At 33.3% G+C, this 17,725-nt stretch overlaps 1 protein-coding gene across 8 annotated transcripts in view; it reads left to right on the top strand.

Annotated features, from left to right (window-relative positions):
• The window catches only part of Exoc4 (exocyst complex component 4), an 816,538-nt gene that overhangs the window by 269,898 nt on the left and 528,915 nt on the right, over positions 1–17,725 (top strand). For 5 of the 8 annotated variants that reach the window (XM_087204413.1, XM_087204412.1, XM_087204414.1 and 2 more), the window contains one exon: positions 10,589–10,639. The exons of the other annotated variants lie outside the window; for them this stretch is intronic. In XM_087204413.1, coding sequence (XP_087060539.1) covers positions 10,589–10,639 — 51 coding nt within the window. The remainder of the gene's footprint in view (positions 1–10,588; positions 10,640–17,725) is intronic. 8 annotated transcript variants of the gene reach the window in all.

The raw sequence follows: 17,725 nt of genomic DNA, 5'->3' as shown, positions 1-17,725 counted from the left end.
TTTTTTCATGTACTTTACTGTGATTGACAGCAATGTGAGTCCTGAATATTAACAGACCAGTTGATTTCAGAGGTTGGTTAACGTGTCAAAGATTATTTAATTAGTAGGTAGCAGATCCAAAACTCAAACCTCACATCCTTTAAATTCAAACTCAATTCCTTTTCCACTCTATTGTAAAATTTGGAAAATAGGGGTATTTATTCACGTATCACAGACTGTGAGGTTTTGAAATTCCTCATTGCTGTTTTCAGAATGGATGAGTCATCCTTCATGGGAGAAACCTCATTTCCATCATAATATTTGGATATAGTGTTGTTTTCTTTTATTTGCTGTTTTCCTTTTGATTTTTCTTCTCATCTATTGTTTAATAAACTTCTCCTTCTTTGTCCTTAATATCTTTTACCTTTAGATTCTTTTTGCTTTTTTTCCTATGATTGAATTTATAATATAGAAAGTGTACATACTTGCAAGGAACTTAAAATCTCTTTAGGCATATATCATATGTTTATGAAGAAAGGGTCATAGTTATCTCCATGAAAGTGCTGCACATTTCTTTCCTCCTTTTATTGTTCTTTATCTATATACATTTGATATAAGCTGATTGTGATCTAACATATTCTATCCTGGAAATCTGTTTGTCTTTCTTATCTTTGTACTACCTTTTGTCTATGGTATGTTTAAGACTGCCCTACTCCATTACTTTGACAGAAGAATTTTATATTTCTACACACACACACACACACACACACACACACACCATATGATTAGAAAGAGTGCGGCAGAAGACAGTGACAGAGTGTCCTGTTCTGTCTGTATGGAAATGGCAATCATGTCATTCTTCATTGTGTCCTACTTTAGTACTGTGATTCTTTCATTAGGTAAGAGGCCTTTTTCCTTTTTTCATTATCTTTAACCTGGTATCTGATAAGTAGCCATCTCTCCTGTATCTCATTTTGACCTATCCTTACCTCTTGGACCATTTTTTTCCATTTTGCATAATTCCTAATGCCTGAACTTTAAAGTGACCTCAGATCGTGAACTTAAGAACCAACTGTCTTGACAAGACAGACTTAATAGAGTTGCACAGCTCAGATATATTCTATTTTTTGTTGATATAAGTAAAAATGGGGTATTTTTTTTTCACCTGTTAATCAAGAACAGGAAAAGCCATTTGTCTTAGATATAAGTTCTCCCTAAAAGCTAACTGTAATAACAGTATAAGTTGGATGATTTAATCTTTTTAGAATGATAGGATTTTTATAAATTTTGAAACATTTATAAGTATATATTTGAAGTACATAATAATTACATTTGTCATGGAGAGTTGCCACATGTAGATACATACCATCTTAATTCTTTTTATATCCCCTCCCCCCTTTCTCTCCACTTCTTGGTTAATATTTTAGACTTTTAAAATGATATAACAATTTTCAAGCATAGAAAAAGAAATTATAATGTAGTTTTATAAGTATGAAAACCATTCCCTCATCCCTTATAGATTTAACTGTAATTTTTGTTGCTCTTTAAGAAGATTGTTGCTCTTTGAAGTGTGTGAATCCTGGGACCTGAAAATTTCTAATAGTATCTTACTAAGAAAATTTGTAGACTATCTTCTAGAAGAGTACAAGGAATTATGCCTTAGAGGCAAATATCCCATAGAGGTAATAAATTTGGTATAGGTAGTCTCACAAAATCTTGTCTTACTTTGTGATTCTTTAATACCACACACACACACACACACACACACACATAATCATACACATCTAGCAACCTCTAAAATTTAAGAGGACATTTCCTGTTCGTAGTTTTGAATGCTTTAGAAGGAAGGCATTAGATACACATAAGGCTTTTTCGTTGTTGTTGTTATTACTGTTGCCATTACTTGTCATTTATGTAGCACCTGCTTCACTAATACAGTTGCTTAAGGGAGCTGCAATTCTACTCCTGATGGCTCCTTTTTGTCATTATGTAATCTGTGGTAAACCACATACCGTGTAAATGTTGCCATTGGACTTATTTTTTCTCAAAACTCCAGCCTCAGAGTATTGTTCTGCCCCATTTGTCAGTGACCCCCTAATGGATATTTCTTAGAAATATATAGTACTAGGTGTACAGCAAAGGAAACCTAAAAACCAGTATAACTCCAACCATTACTCCCTCATAATTCTTATTACCTCAGAAAACTATTAAAGGATTATTAATAAGTTTTCTACTCATCGCTTCATTTGTGTAACCAATTAATAAATTGCTAAGTTGCCATTTTATACCCTTTCAAATTTACAAATGTGAAAAAAAATTTACAAATTTAAGTTCCAAATTTACTCTTTGAATATATACATGTGCATGTTTCACTGGTAAATTATCATTCTTTGTTCAAAAGCTTTGGGTCTCTTATTATGAAAGATTCTTGCCAGTAAGTTTTTCATGCTGTAGAACAATACATTGACATAATGGTCTTTGCCAGTGCTGCTTGCAAAATTAATAGCTTCCCATTATAAATAGAGAATGACTTTGTCATCTAGGCATGTTTATTTATTCTTTATTGCTCTTAAAAATATTTTGTTTCAAAATTCGAGATCTTTTCATGTGTGAGCTATTTTTTCATAAGGAATCAAAGCAGTTCTTGCTAGCTAATTTGCCTTTTCTGATAGTATTAACAATTTTATTTTTTAATTCTAGGAACATGAAAGGCTTCACATTAAAATAGGCAACAATAAGCAACAGTGTGACCCATCTTCTGAATATTTGTGTCTACATGAAGTAATTTTTGAGGCAGAATAAATTTTTGAGTCATTCATGTTTGTAATCAAATGTACTTAAATTTGATTAAGTTAATCATAGTCATTATTTACTTTTTACTTATTGGAAATTATTGTATGCTAATTTATGAACAAATGGCATTTAACTTAATTTTTCATGTTTGATGTCCTTCTCTGTTACTTTCCCATTTGTTAGTAGAATTGGCTAGAATCTCCGTTACCTTGAAAGCTTTTTTACATAAGCTCTTAGGAACAGTGATGTAAAGGGCCATATTAAACAGTTGCTGCATAAGTTGTTCTTCCTTCTAGATGTTATTTACTATAGTATTTGCATTTTAAAGAAAAATCAATAACAGTACATGTGAGCCCTCCATTTGGCAAATGAATAAGCAGAATGATAGAATAAAAATTCTGGGAAGTGTTGAAAGTAACTTTGGGGAGAGAAATTTTCCCAAGGTATCACCTTTGTGTCATATGAGAGAGACCAATGCTCAGATCCCTTTTGTGGGTGATTATGTACTTTTGCTCCATGGTAGAGTGAAGTTTCCAGAATAATCAGTAGTAATCTTTTTAGTATACAGTATAAATACATTTTAAAACTTACTTTGAAAATTATTTTGAAGTAATATGTCCTTTGGAGAATTGCCCATTTAAATGTGTTCATGAATTGATCTGAAATAGCTGGAAACCGATTTAATGACATTAAATTTTATATGTGATTATGAGTACTTGCTCTGTTTTTCTTCTGTGTATTCAGAATTGTTCTTTTTAAAATCATTGATGGATTCAAAATAAAGCTTAGATGTTATAAATATTAATGATGTTAAATGAGTTTAGACTAGAAATATGCTAATTATAATCATAAGATGACCACAGCTCTTGAAATGTTTTGGTTCTATACACTTATACCACAAATATAACAGCTGGAATATATTGGGAAATGTTAACTTTTTAGATTTGTACTTGAACTCTTGGTTGGCTTTGTAATTTCTTTTCTGTGTGGTGTGGTAAAAGATTTAATACTCTCTGGTGTTGATTTAAAAAGGAGATCAGAGAGGTTTTTTTATAACTTCTGAAATTCACTTTGTATGTAAATTGAATATACTGACATAATCTCTATAGTTTATATGTTTTCCCCAAGGCAAAATTTTGTTTGTATTTAATCTCAGTTCCCCTCCCCAGACAGATTAACCTCCAGTATCCAAGTAAACTTAATTAATTCTTTGGATTCCACCTAAACTGTTACCAGTTGTTATTCTCTAATGTTGAGTTTCAGAAAAGTATTTTTATACTTGCAATGTCTATTGTGGGCAAATTACTTTTTTCATTTTACCTGAGTAGTTAATTTCCATTTCTGCTTAAGTCACTCTATTGAACAGCTTCTCCCATCCTTCAGATATTAAGCTTTCATATATGTATTTAATAACTATTATTTGGTTACCCTTATGCTGTCTTTTTCTCAGACACAATAATCCCAGTACCATTAGGCTTTATTTTTATATTGTTTTATCTAGGCCTTTATGATTTTAGTGCCTTCTTCTACATCTTTAAAAAGAGTGCTATGAGATTATAAAATGAACCTGCTACTAGAACTGTGCTTATTGTTTATCCTCTATATCAGTCAAATTCTTTGAGATCTTTAAACTGAAGCCTTCATGGGAGCATTTATTATTCATTCAAATATGGCTATAAAAATTGACTTTACAATAATATTGAGTCATCTTGACATTGCTGCAAGTGACAGAAACTAATCTTATCTGCTGGCTAGCATTTTAAAAATGATAAATGGACCCCAAATCTTTACTTAGTCTGTAAATGAAATTAGGTTTATCTTATTTCTCCAAGAAATGGCATTACTTAGAAAATTTGAATTACACCTTTCTGAATGAAGTTAAATAACAAAGGCTCGGGGCTACACTTTGATTATTATTATATATGTATATATTTTGCCTGGTATTTATCACACTAAATAGTGCTTTGGGAAAATCAAAATGTTAAGAACTCAGCATACATTTCTTGAAAGGAACAAAAGATTTCTCATCATCAGTACTAACTTAAAAATTATACTCATGGGCCGGGGATTTAGCTCAGTGGTTCCACCACCTGCCTTGCAAGCTCAAGGTCCCGAGTTTGATCCCCGGCACAAAAAAAAAACCCATAACAAAAACAAACAAACAAAAATTATACTCATGTAGACTAAATAACACATGTTCCAAGTCAGTTTTATGAGGTATTTGTGTTTTGATTTTCTTCTTCAGATCTAAAATAAATTTTAAAATCTTGATAATCACTGCATGTTTAATACTTATGTCTTCATTGTTTTATCTGTTTTCTTTATGGTTGCCTAATTATTATTATTTTGTTGTTGTTGTACCGGAAATCAAACTTGGGACCTTGTGCTTGCAAGGCAGGAGGTGGAACCACTGAGCTAAATTCCTGCCTGGTTGCCTAATTATTTGAAGATCAAGTGAAATTGAAATCTAGTACAATTCCTGTTGGTAAAGTGACTTTTATAGTAACTTTCACCATTCGTTTCTTTTCCAGTAGGAAACTGATTTACCTTACTCCTACATGTGATTCTGATGCGTTTGCTTTGAAATTGTCTTTTCTTTGTCAATTAGGATCAAGGGCATTAGAATTTTTTTTTTTAAATCAACTCTTTTGTAACAAATTTAAAATTAGGTCACTTCGCAATGTCTAATACCTTTTCTTTAATTTAACCGAAATTTCAGAACCCCAACAGTGTCAGTTTTTTCCTTTCCTCCATTTTTGATCTCTAGGACCGTGTTAATAAATTTGTTAGATGCTGTTTTGTCAAATTTGACCAAATCAAGGACATTAAAGCAATAACATTTTAGATTCTGTTCTTAAAGCAATAGGACTTTGATGTACTGGGTTGATTGGCTATGGGAAAAATATTATTTTCTATTTGTAGATTTCCTTCCTTCGTTTTCCAGGTCTGGATGCTTCAAGGGTCTTTGTATCCCATAAATGAAATAATAGGGAGAGGAAGTTTGAGTAATTAGGAGGATTTTCTGACTATGAGAATGTGAAGAAATAAGAGAAAGGCAAGTTAAATTAAGTCACAATATTTAATAAGAAAAGAGGAAAGACCTAATACTTATGTTTGACTGTGAGATAGCAAGTATTTTGGATTCATATATTTTTATGTTCCTTTCTATGTCCACTACAGGTTCCCCAGTTTAGATTATCTTTCTCATTCATGTGAACCATTTTAAATATTAGTTGTTGTCCAGTCTTTGTCTGTTGCTTAAATATATTAGTTCTTCTTTGATCCATTGTCAAACCTACAGAGAATGTCTAATCTCAATCTCATATGGCCTCCCTTCTAATACACATCAGGTCTAATAGGCTGACATGATCCTATTGGAACTCTTTTTTTCCAGATGAAAATGCCCAGTTCTCAGTTAATATATCTGGATTTCCAGTTACCTTGACATTCATATTGATATTCTTGGCTGTTTGAGTTGTTTGAAATTGATCATAAATAATGGATTCTCTGTTCATATATGCTTTGACCAGTCTTTTTGGGTGAGTCTGGTAATTTCTTTTCTTATTCTAGATTCTTCTGTTAATGCAGTCTAATATTACTCTAGATACATTTTATAGCCATTTATTCTCTTGATTCATCATCTTTTTTGTGGTTCTGGGCATGAAACCCAGAGCCTTGCAAATGCTACACGAGTGCTCTATCACTGAGCTACATTCCAGCCCATTTTTTCTTTTTTTAAAAATTGTTATTTATTTTTTTTATTTTGACAGGATCTCAGTAAAAGTTGCTTGAGCTCAGCTTAAACTTGTGATCTTCCTACCCAAGCCTCTGAAGTAGTGAGAGTATAGGCCTGTACTACTAGGCCCAGACCATCATAACTTCTAAGGGTTCTTTATTAGTAATGCTTTAAAGCCACATTTGTTTATTTTTAAAAATTATTTTATGACTAGAATTATTGAGAGAATTATTTATGTATAGAAAGATACCTTTCTTTTTTTTTTTTGAAAGATACCTTTCTTAGGTGGATGATAAGATGCATTTATCCTGTCATGTAACTATTATAATTCAACTGTAGAATGTCTGATTTCCATTATTTACTCATTTCTCCCAAGCCCGGTTGTAGTCAGTTCCTTTCAATATGAGTTTTGTTCTTACAATTTTATGTTTTGTTGATATCATTCTGTTTTCATATGGCTGATTTTTTTGCTCAGGAATAAAACTTGATCTTTATTCTTTTAAATTACCTTAGGTTGGGTACAGAGCTCTAGACTATCATGATTTTTTTAATTCACGTTTTTTCTTACTGTCTTCATAGTCTCATGACATGCATAAATTAAGTATTTTGACTATATTTTTCTTCCATCTTGGGGGAAAAATGCTGACTAACGACAAGAACAAAGGGGACTATCCTTATTTTTTTTTTTGACTATCCTTATTTGACACTGGAGAACAGTTCTGTAAGGTAACACAGTAATTATTTTCTTTTTGATGTTGTACTTAGTCCATGTTAGTATTCTACTTATATTTGTAGATGTATTTTAAGAAGGACAGCATGAGAAATCTTTGCTGATTCCTTGTTAAAGTCTAGGACACAATTTTAGGCACAGATTTCTGTTATATAATAGTCTAGTAACCCTTTCTACCTATTTGACTTTAAACTATCATATGGCCCATTGTTGAAATTCACCTTTCTTTATGTCAGTTTTGGTCTTTTTTTTTTTTTTCGGTACCAGAGATCTAACTCGGGTCCTTGCGCTTGCACAGCAGGCGGTGAAACCAGTGAGCTAAATCCCCGGCCCATCAGTTTCGTTCTTGACATTTTAAATTTTGAAATTTATGTGCCTGATATATTTTATCAGCCATAAGTGGTAAGAAATCTATGAATCTTGTTTTTCAATTGTCTATTTTTTATGGATCAAAACAAGACTTTTATATTTGAATTGGAGCCATGGTTTTTGTTTTGAAATACTTTAGCTAGGTGTCAAATAATTCTACACTGTCAGCTCAGATGTGTTGCATATAAATCATCACATTTACTAAATAAATGAAATTCTATATACCACAACTCTTTGTGTAGTCTTGTGATCCCAGGATCAAGCAGAATGCAAGGCACATAGTAGGTGTTCCCTAAATAAGAATCCTTCAGGGCCAGGGATTTAGCTCAGTGGTTTCGCTGCTTGTTGCACAAGCCTAAGGACCCGAGTTTGATCCCCGGTACCAAAAAAAAAGAATCTTTCATAACAGAATGTATTATATTTAGTAGCATTAAATCCCTGGCCCTGCTCAGGTGCTTTCATTATAATTTTATGGCCATTACTTATAATAGCAAAGTTATTTTTCGTGCAAGAATTTGAATAATAAAATTTTTTTGAAAAATAGCTATATGTTTGAGACTATATAATATCTCTGAGCAAATTTAGCATTTTAATGACATCTAGCTTTTGCCCAAGAGTGACAGCTTTGCTATTTTTTTTATTACCACCAATAGTATTATTAGTGTAGGGCTTTTTCTACTTTCTTTTATCACCCATTTTTATGAATTAAAAATAAAAAAGAGCATAAGCACCCGAACTTAACTGAGCTGGAACTGCAAATGTACTGTCTCTGTCCTAGTCCATCGTGGCAAATCTATGGCATGTGTGTCTCAACGGGCTGTTTATATCATCGAAAGCTCTAAAAGGTTTACCATCACTACCCCAGCCTTTCCTGCTGGTCCTGCTTCTCTGTTTGAACCCTGACTGATATATTACCCTATTAGATTTGTGCTTCCTCATAATTCTGTAAGAAACACTGTGATGCAAATGATGATTCTTATTAATTACTTTATTCCTGTGTTCCATGTTGTACAAGACTTGCTGTATGATAAATATCTGTGCTTTATGTACTTTTCATTTGCACATTCGCTATAAACTGTACTGCAGTATACTTACTGATTGGTCATTTGATTTTGCTCTTGTTGTAATTTTGGGGTTTTTCTTTCTCTGGAAGATTTGTTGATATTAGTTTTCTGATTTAGTGTATAAGGAAATAATATTTTTGCTAAATTTAGTTTCAAAATTGCTTTTTATTTTAGGAAGGAGAAAAGTTGCTGTGGTGCATTATGATTTACTGCATTCAGTAGTTAGGTGTATGACATATTAACACAGGGTTTAGAATGTGTTCAATAGCACAGACAGTTGATACAAAGAGGAAGCCAGTTGCTCCAAAGTTGTATTCCAGGTTTCTGTCATATGCTGATGTAGTGCCAAAGCATGTGGGTCTCCATATGGTATTTCTTTGGGGCTTTATACCACCTGTAATCTAGCTGAATTTCATTCATTTAAATTTGTTTAAGAGGTAAGCAAACTAAACCTGGATATGAAAATAATATGTCTAAGTTAAAATGCTAAAGTTTGGGATGGGTTACTGTTATTCTGTTAATTACCATGAAAAAAATAACTCATTAAATGAGTGCATTAGTAATACAGCAGTAGTGTTTTTATCACTTCATTAACAGCGGGGAGCAGTGTATCTATTTCTGGCATGTGGAGTGGAGAGGGAAATTATTTTATTTTTATTTTATTGAGTCTTCATGAGAAGATGGAGTTAGATCATTTTGTACATTTTAAAAAGTAATAATAGTAATGAATTTAAATAGGTTTTCATGGTTCAAAAGTAATGGTATTGTGAATGGCATTTGGCATTTTGATTGAATAGAAAAAGTAATAAAACTGGTTATATTGAGACTGCGTGATATTGAAGTTGTTTTATATCATTAGGAACCTTTGATTTCAGAAATAAGAAACAAAACAAAACAAAACATGGCTCTACTGAACCATGGTTATCAAACTTCATAAAAATGCTTCTCTAAGCTTGAGGCCTAGTTATTGGTTTATGTGTCAGCTAGCATTGTTTTACATTGCATCTTAAATGTTTTAGCCACTCTTCAAAGCAATTGTTTTAATTGACAGGGTGGATGTCTTTGTGATTCTGCTGTCACGTTAAAACAAAAAGGTACTTCTTGCTTAGAGTCTAGCATATGTTTGAGATTTTTAACTGAAGGTGTTTTATTGATACTCAACATGTTATAGAAATTGACACATAATTATTGATTTTTGAAATTACTTTGAATCTGAGCAGATTAGGTATTATGTTCTTTCATCTGTATCTTCTACAAGACATGAAAGGCAAATCAGTTTCTGCAGGTCAGAGTCTAAAACCTTTAGACAGTTTTTGCTGAGTCTCAGTTGTGGTTTAAAATGAATGTATGGGTGGTAGGGAAGAAAATTGATTAATAAGTGCTAAGTTACAGTTAGGAGAAGTTTTGGTGTTATATCACATAGTATACTTATTATAGATAGTGATACTGTACTGAATTTTTTTGTTTTTAAAATTTTCATTTTCTTCATGTATTTTTAATAGCATATGTTTGCAGTATGTAATGATTATATTTATTATAGGGAATTTGTACATGCACATAACACATTCAAGACACTATATTAGAAGGAAGGACTTTTAATATTGTCACCATAAAGAAATAATATCTGAGGATTTATATATGTACACCTAGTTTGAACATTATAAAATGTGTAGATGTAGTAAAATATCACATATCACCCCATAAACAGATTTTTATGTATCAGTGAAAAAAAGATTGAGGAGAGATAGAAGTGATGATGATAGAAGTGATCATGTGTATATAATCAACACAAACAGCCTGCATGGATGTAACTAACTACCATTGTGTTTATTCCACCTGACACAGAGTATGGTGCAAAGTACTTGACACTATTTTTTTTTTGATGTTAGAAGATCTTTTTTCTTTTTTTTTTTTCAGAGTTAGATACAGTGGGTACCAAAATGCTTCTTACCACTAATATGGCATTGGCTAAGTTACAAACTCTCAGGCACTGATTCTTCATTGATAAATTAGGGACATTTATATATGTCCTACTTCGTAGAATGGTCCTGAGAATCCAACAAGGTAAACAACATACAGTGTTTTCATTAGGACTGATATATGTGTAAAAAGTATTATATCACAATGTGTATGCAGCTTGTATATTTCTTAATTTTTACCTCCCCACTTCAGACCTTTGACTTCCTCACAATTTAATTATGCCTCTTTTACTAAATTTGTTAACACTTGCTTTTGTACAGTGTGTTGAGTAGTCCTTAAATAATGGTTCTAAATATGATAGTCTCCTTTTCCAGTCTTTTTTATTGTACCACCTGTTTACTCTTCCCGTCCTTATCTTCTCTTAACACTGCTTTCTCCCCGAAGGACTTATTATTTCTCCTTCTCTTTGTTTTGTTTTGTTTTTCTGGTACTGGGAATTGAACTCAGGACCTTGTGCTTGCAAGGCAGGCGGTGGAACCACTGTGCTAAATCCCCAACCCTCTCCTTCTCTTTGTACTTGCCATCTATGTGCCATTACAATTTCTACCTAGAATCATATCTCCCTTATAGCAACATTGTCTCTACTCAATAAAATGTCTTTCTTGGTTCATCTGAAATATAATTTTTTCCCTTTTCTCTCCCTTTGCCAGACCCAGGTTTTTGGGTTTTTTTTTTTTAATAGAAACAGAATAGATAAGAGAAGCTAGGCATGGGGGATGGTGGCCAAGGGAGAGACATTATATAATTATGCAGTTGGTTTTTCTGTTGTTCTCATCACGGTTTGAGGTGATCCTATGCTTTATTTTGCTTTTGGGGAAGTTAAAATTGGACTCTCTCTCTTGTGGTATAGAACCAGTGTCTCCTGTCTCTATTCATGTCCATTCTATTCTGTTTAAAATTTGTGTGTTTTTTTTTTCTGTACTGGAAATCAAACTCAGGACCTTGTGCTTGCAAGACAGGCAGTGGCACCACTGAGCTAAATCCCCGGCCTGTAATCTGTTTAAATTTATACTTCCCATGTCAAGTGAATTTTATGTAGACCAATAAGAATTCTTACTTCATACAATATAGATCATAAAATTTTTTGAATAAATAATATTCTGATTTCTTGGGAAATATGCTATTTAAAGAAATGGAGAGGCAAGCTAGCTGGAAAGTGATGATTTTAATTTACATATTGAAAAATTTCATGGTTTATTTTGTAAATTTAGACTTGTATATATCAGCTTTTCTTAAGTCATACTCTGTTCCATATTAGGTAGTGCTATCAATAGGAAATATTACATCCCCGGGTATTCCTGAAAAAAGAAAATCTTCATATATTGTCCTTGATAGATTGATGAAATTTAAAATTTTGTCTCTCAATAATTTAGTAAAAATTTAGTACTGTTCTTTACAGGTCTTTCTTGTTTGTATGATTTGACTAACAGGAATCTTGTCAGTGTCAACAGACAGCCTTTCATGTTTTAAATTCTAAATGTTTAAGTTCTCTATACCTAAAATAGAATTGTTGTGATAATTTTTGTCACTTTCAAAATAATGAAAATATTCTGGTCATAAAATTTTTTGCTTGAATCCTTTTTCATCCAGTGCTGGATGGGATCTGTGGCCACCTGCTTGATCTGTGCTGTGAAGCACAACTAAATTGACTTTTTTCTTTAACGAAATCACAGTGAACCAGAAGGCCAATCACAGGGCTCACTTTAGGTTTAAGGCTTTGTGACTCTTACCATTTCCTCCTCATTACTGTACCTGAACTTATATTCCTAGGTCTGCTGCTACAGACAAGAATATTGTAGCATCATGCATGTCACTGTTCATTAGTAGCACCCCACGTGACCTCTCTTGGACAGTTTAATGTCTTCTCTTTCCTACTTTAGTAGCTTCTCATGTGTTAAAAATCATTACATTGTATTATAATTTTTATTTATACATTTCTGTCCCCTATGAGACCCTTATGGGTAAGGGAATTATGTCTTACTGGTTTTGCCCTATACTTTGCACATTACATGTGGTGAACGCTTGTGGAATCAAAAGATGGATAAACAATCATAAGATTTCTCATCTTCTAGCTTCCCTTAGGTAAAAGAGTGTGTCACCAAGTCTAGAGAATCCTCCGAGATTGCCATGGATGGAAAATGTTTGGGAGAGCATTGAATTAGAAATTATTGAAAAAAGCCTGTAATTCTCCCTGGGATATGGATTAATTCTTATAACACAGTTTGGCCTTGGCAAGTTATTTATCTAAATAACAATGAACAAATATTTATTGAATACCCATCAGCCTAAGGGTCTGTGCTAGACTTGACTATTCTTTACACAGACTGAGACATCTAAATAGATTGCAAAACTAGCAATAATTAAAATGCCTTTTTTCTTGGCTGGTCACTGACTATGTAGTGGTTAAAAAAGATGGTAGTTCATTAACCTTGCGTTAACTCTTTTTCCAGGAAAGAATACTTCATGTCTCATCTTTCAAGACAACCTATGACTTTTACAGTCTTTTTAGCCTGTGTTTTTTCTTGGTCATAGTAAGTTTTTTTTGTAGATACCTTTGTGCCTGTTTTTATTTGTTTAATAAAAATTGAAGGACCTTGTTCCTCTAAGAACTTAAGGTTATTTTCAGAAGCCTTAGGGTCTTTTGAAGTATACATAGAGAGAAAGAGCATGGACTTTAGAATGAGACTACCTGATTTTAACATTTGGCTACTCCAGCTGTGTGATTTTTGTAAGTGTTCACATTAGCATTTCTTTGCTATTTAATCATGTCTAAAATAGACATAATAGTGGTACCTATCACATAGGGTAATTCTGAAGGATTAAATGTGATAATGTTAATAAGATTCTTATGACTTTGTTAGCTTTTATAACATAAAATTGTTAGCTTTCATAATGTACTCAATATACAAGTATTTTTGAAGTGAAAATCCAGTTTGACATACTTCTATGTAGCACACAAAATGAAATTTTAATTTTCAGAAAATGTTTGAATTTTACCTCTTACAAGTATGTATATAAAGTGCTTATGCTTTTTGTGAGAGAAATGGCCAGGTGTATTGGTTGTTTCTTACAGAAATAGGATGTATCCATCACTTAGAAAATAGTATTTGCATTAGGTGATTTTTCAGTAACTTCATTTTTCCTGTCAGTTATTGCATATAGTTAAGTTCTTGCAGTGCTGCTTGGTACCTGCACTCTAACTTGTCACCAGATATGTTCTTAATGGATTGTTGTAACCTTAATGAAATCTAGTCTTGCTGAATCACTAAACCTGCTTTTTCCTAGAAGACTCTTTATTGGGACCTGACAGATCACCTCTCCAGAGCCTTCAGAAGTTCTGTCTCTCTAATTCTTCTCCATAACGAGTTTTGTGCTGCATGATAAAATATTCATGTTAAAATAGGTTCTAAACTAATTATCTCCAGCCAGCAGTTACCACTGCAGTCATTTGCTGTTAGCTTGGCTGAAGTTAATGGCTTGTGTTTCAGTACAAATAGTCCCTTCTGGCTAGTTCCTGTCACTGATCCTTATCCTAAATGGAATTTCCATACATATCTAGAGTTAATTCTTATTTTGAAAGGGGATTTCTGTCCTTACTTTTTCCATCCTATTTTGTTAAGATTAACTTGATTTTGGTGTTTACTTCCTTATTACTATAGTCTACCTTCAATCACAAAGTCACTGCTAAATTCATAACTCCTTACACTGTCCAGAAGTAAAAAAGTCAATTATCAAGTTAACATTGAGTAGAATATATGATGTCAGATTTTTAAAGAAACAAAAATAAATATCACAGTAAGGGTAAGATGTAGTTTCAGTGTGTAAGGTAAATGTTTCTGCTTAGATGCTGGGGACCTACAAAGAGAGTATTATGATGGAGATTAACCTTTTACAGAAGAATTATGGGACTGGATATGAGGGAGATAAGACACAGGAGAATATTTTTCTGTGGGTGTTATTGGAAATGTTGGATAAAAAATCATAAGAGTAGATGGATTCCAAAGTGGGTAAAGGGAGGACAGGGAATGGGGAAAGAATAAGAACCAAGTTACATCATGTACAGGTACAAGTACACAATAATAAATGTATTGTATACCTAAAATGTACCAAGAAAAGAATTTAAGGAAAAAAAAAAAGAGTAGATGGATTCAAGAGCAGAGGACCAAGGACTTGATCTTAAGGGGAATCTACAGTGTGATACAGGAGTGAGAAAATTGGAGCTTTCTGCTCTGGGCTTCCTTCCTTTTCTTTCCCTCTGTTTCAATGAGTGAGTGAGTGAGTGAGTGAGTGAATGGATAGTGAACAAGTGAATGTGAAAACAATAAGTCAGAGAAAGAGAATTGTTAGACAAATAGAAGATGGGCCTCCTTCAGAATTTCTAACTGCCTCTCACCTCAGGATTTTCATCACTGAGCTCTTCACTAACCCTAAATGCTTGACCAAGGAGACAGAAACCTGTCCCTTTAACACAGATAATACAGCTTTTATTCAATCTGATTTTTTCAGGCTGGTGTGAATATCACACTTTTAAACATCACATAATTTCTTCCTCATCCTCCACCCCCACTTCAAGTAAAACAAACACAGCAATCTTCAGTTACATATTGATTCTCTACCAGTTAAATCCCAAGTGTATTTTTTAATGGCCTTGGGGCTTCATGAGCCAGGGTTAGCAATTTGATTTTGAAATTTAAAAAATTTTCTATTTTTCATGAATTTAAGAAATAGAATTTTATTTTGAGTAAGTAGAGTTATTAGATTCATACTTGTAGGACTTGTCAGGATGTTGAGATAGAGGTATGTAGTGAATGAAACGTGCATGCTTTTTATGGAGTTTTGAAGAGTAAGGAAAATCTTGAAACTGATAGGTCTCCCACCACCTCAGCAGCTATTATGTATAGTAGCTGCCCTCTTCCTATGGTGCCTTGCCCCCTCCCCTGTGTGACGTCATGCCAAGATGATTGCTACCACCAAAGAACAAACCCTTCTTCCCAGCATGCCCCTGTTCCCGCCTAGAGAGTAACCTAATACTCGCTCACCTCCTACCACTTAGTGATGTCACAGGCTCCTCCATTCCCTAGTCACTGCCTCACTCAACCCCTCAGCCCCTACAAACCCCACCCCAGTCTCTATAAAAGACTCTCCTTGCCCTGGCCATATTGCTTTTGTCTCCCCTTTGTTCAGAGACAGCTTGGCAGATCTATTCCCCTAATAAAGGCTTGTTGTGGCCTGGTCTGGTCTTGGTTTTTGGCCCTTTTACCTGGCAGATACCAACTGCCCTAATTCATTAGTCCATCCTTCATTGTACATAAAGCAGCATAAACTTGGAGAATTATATTTTGTTCTCATGCATTGTTTCTGACCTGTGATATATGTTTGTTATTTCATCTTCTCTTCATTCCTTGATCAAAGGAGAAATGTACCTGTATAACATTCTTGGTGCAATCTCTCCTGAAAGGAGAGGTTTCACATTTTGATTCTGGGTTATTGTTGTTGTTGTTTTTTTAAAGCATTTTTGCCCTGACATCTGTTAGAAATTCTAGGAAATGTGTAAAAGATAAGTCTAATAAGTATTACGATTGTGGCTTTTTTGGAGTTCCACTACAACTTCAAATTAAAAATTTGCTACATACTGATTTTTTTTGTTTCCTAAGTATAAAATCATAATAATCAATTTCTTTAATTAAATGCACAGGTACTACTTTAAGGTCACGAAAAACCTGAGGCAGTTGGGGTGAACCAAATGTTGAATAATTTAATGTGAAATACATATTTAAATCCTCTGCTCTTAATGTAGAATGATAAATTAAAAATTATAGACAAATTGTATGCATATATTCTTGGGCTGGGGATTTAGCTCAGTGGTTCCGGCGCCTGCCTCACAAGTGCAAGGTCCCAAGTTCGATCCCTGGTACCAAAAAAAAAAAAGTTACATTTCTTTTTTTCATTTCTAGAGGTTAATATAAATTTTATATTTCTTCTGATAGTTTCTTCCTATAGGCTCTGGTTATATTTATTGAAGACATATGAGATATAAATAGTATTTAATGGAATCCTGATCAGGTAATATATCTGAGAGTTAGCACTTCAGAATGTCTAATAAACTTTTATTTGGTCAGAGAGGGAAAGCTACTGATGATGACTGCTTCCCAAAAAGCCTGCAGGGCAGCAAGAGAGATATTTTATGTTTGGAGACCCATCAGGGGTTCCACATGACCAACCACCTTAGCTTTTCTTATATTTTAAGGCTCACATGTATAGAAGAAATATATGATAATATACAGTAGTTACATAAAATGCTTTTTGGATCTATAATCTTGAGCAGTTAAACCATTTACCCCAAACTTTGGACTTGCACTTTGGTTGGCATTTGATGTGTGTTTCTATTTCTGGGTTTTTTTGGGGGAGGGGGAGTTGTTTTTCTGTATCCCTTTTACCATTTTCTGTACTACTTACTGATTTGGTTTTTTTTGTTTTTTGTGTTTTTTTGGTACCGGGGACTGAACTCCGGGCCTTGCGCTTGCGAGGCAGGCGCTGGAACCACTGAGCTAAATCCCTGGCCCTACTTACTGATTTGTATATATTTGTGTATATTATGGATATCCTTCTTACATTTTGGTAAAATTACCCCTTCCATTTGCTGCTTATTTTTTTAAACATTATATAGTGTCTTTTATTATACAAAAGTGTGTTTTCTGTTATTATTTTATGTATAGCTTCTTGGTTTTAAAATTTTGTCTAGTAAGTTTTCCTTAGCCCAACATTGAAAATAAAGACCTCTCTCCATGTTCCAACTTTTCTGTATTACATTTAGGCTTTTAATCCATGTGAAACTTGTTTGTAATATGTGAGGTAGAACTTTAATTCTTTTCCTGATGTCCAGTTAGTATATCAGCATCTTTTATTGGCTAGTTCTGCCATTTCTAATTATTTGAAATATGTGCTGATTTCCAAATGTATAATTAAGGTTTCTTGATTTAAGGTGAAAATGACCCAGGCTGCTGAGCTTAAGCAAAATGGGATAATTCTTAAGGAAAGTGAGCTTTTTCTTAGAACTGCATAACAGGAATATGG

This window comes from Heterocephalus glaber, unplaced genomic scaffold, assembly GCF_053883595.1.
Source record: "Heterocephalus glaber isolate CG9 unplaced genomic scaffold, H.glaber_assembly_v1.0 deba00000546, whole genome shotgun sequence".
Classification (NCBI taxonomy): domain Eukaryota; kingdom Metazoa; phylum Chordata; class Mammalia; order Rodentia; family Bathyergidae; genus Heterocephalus; species Heterocephalus glaber.
This window is presented reverse-complemented; position numbering and strand designations above follow the sequence as displayed.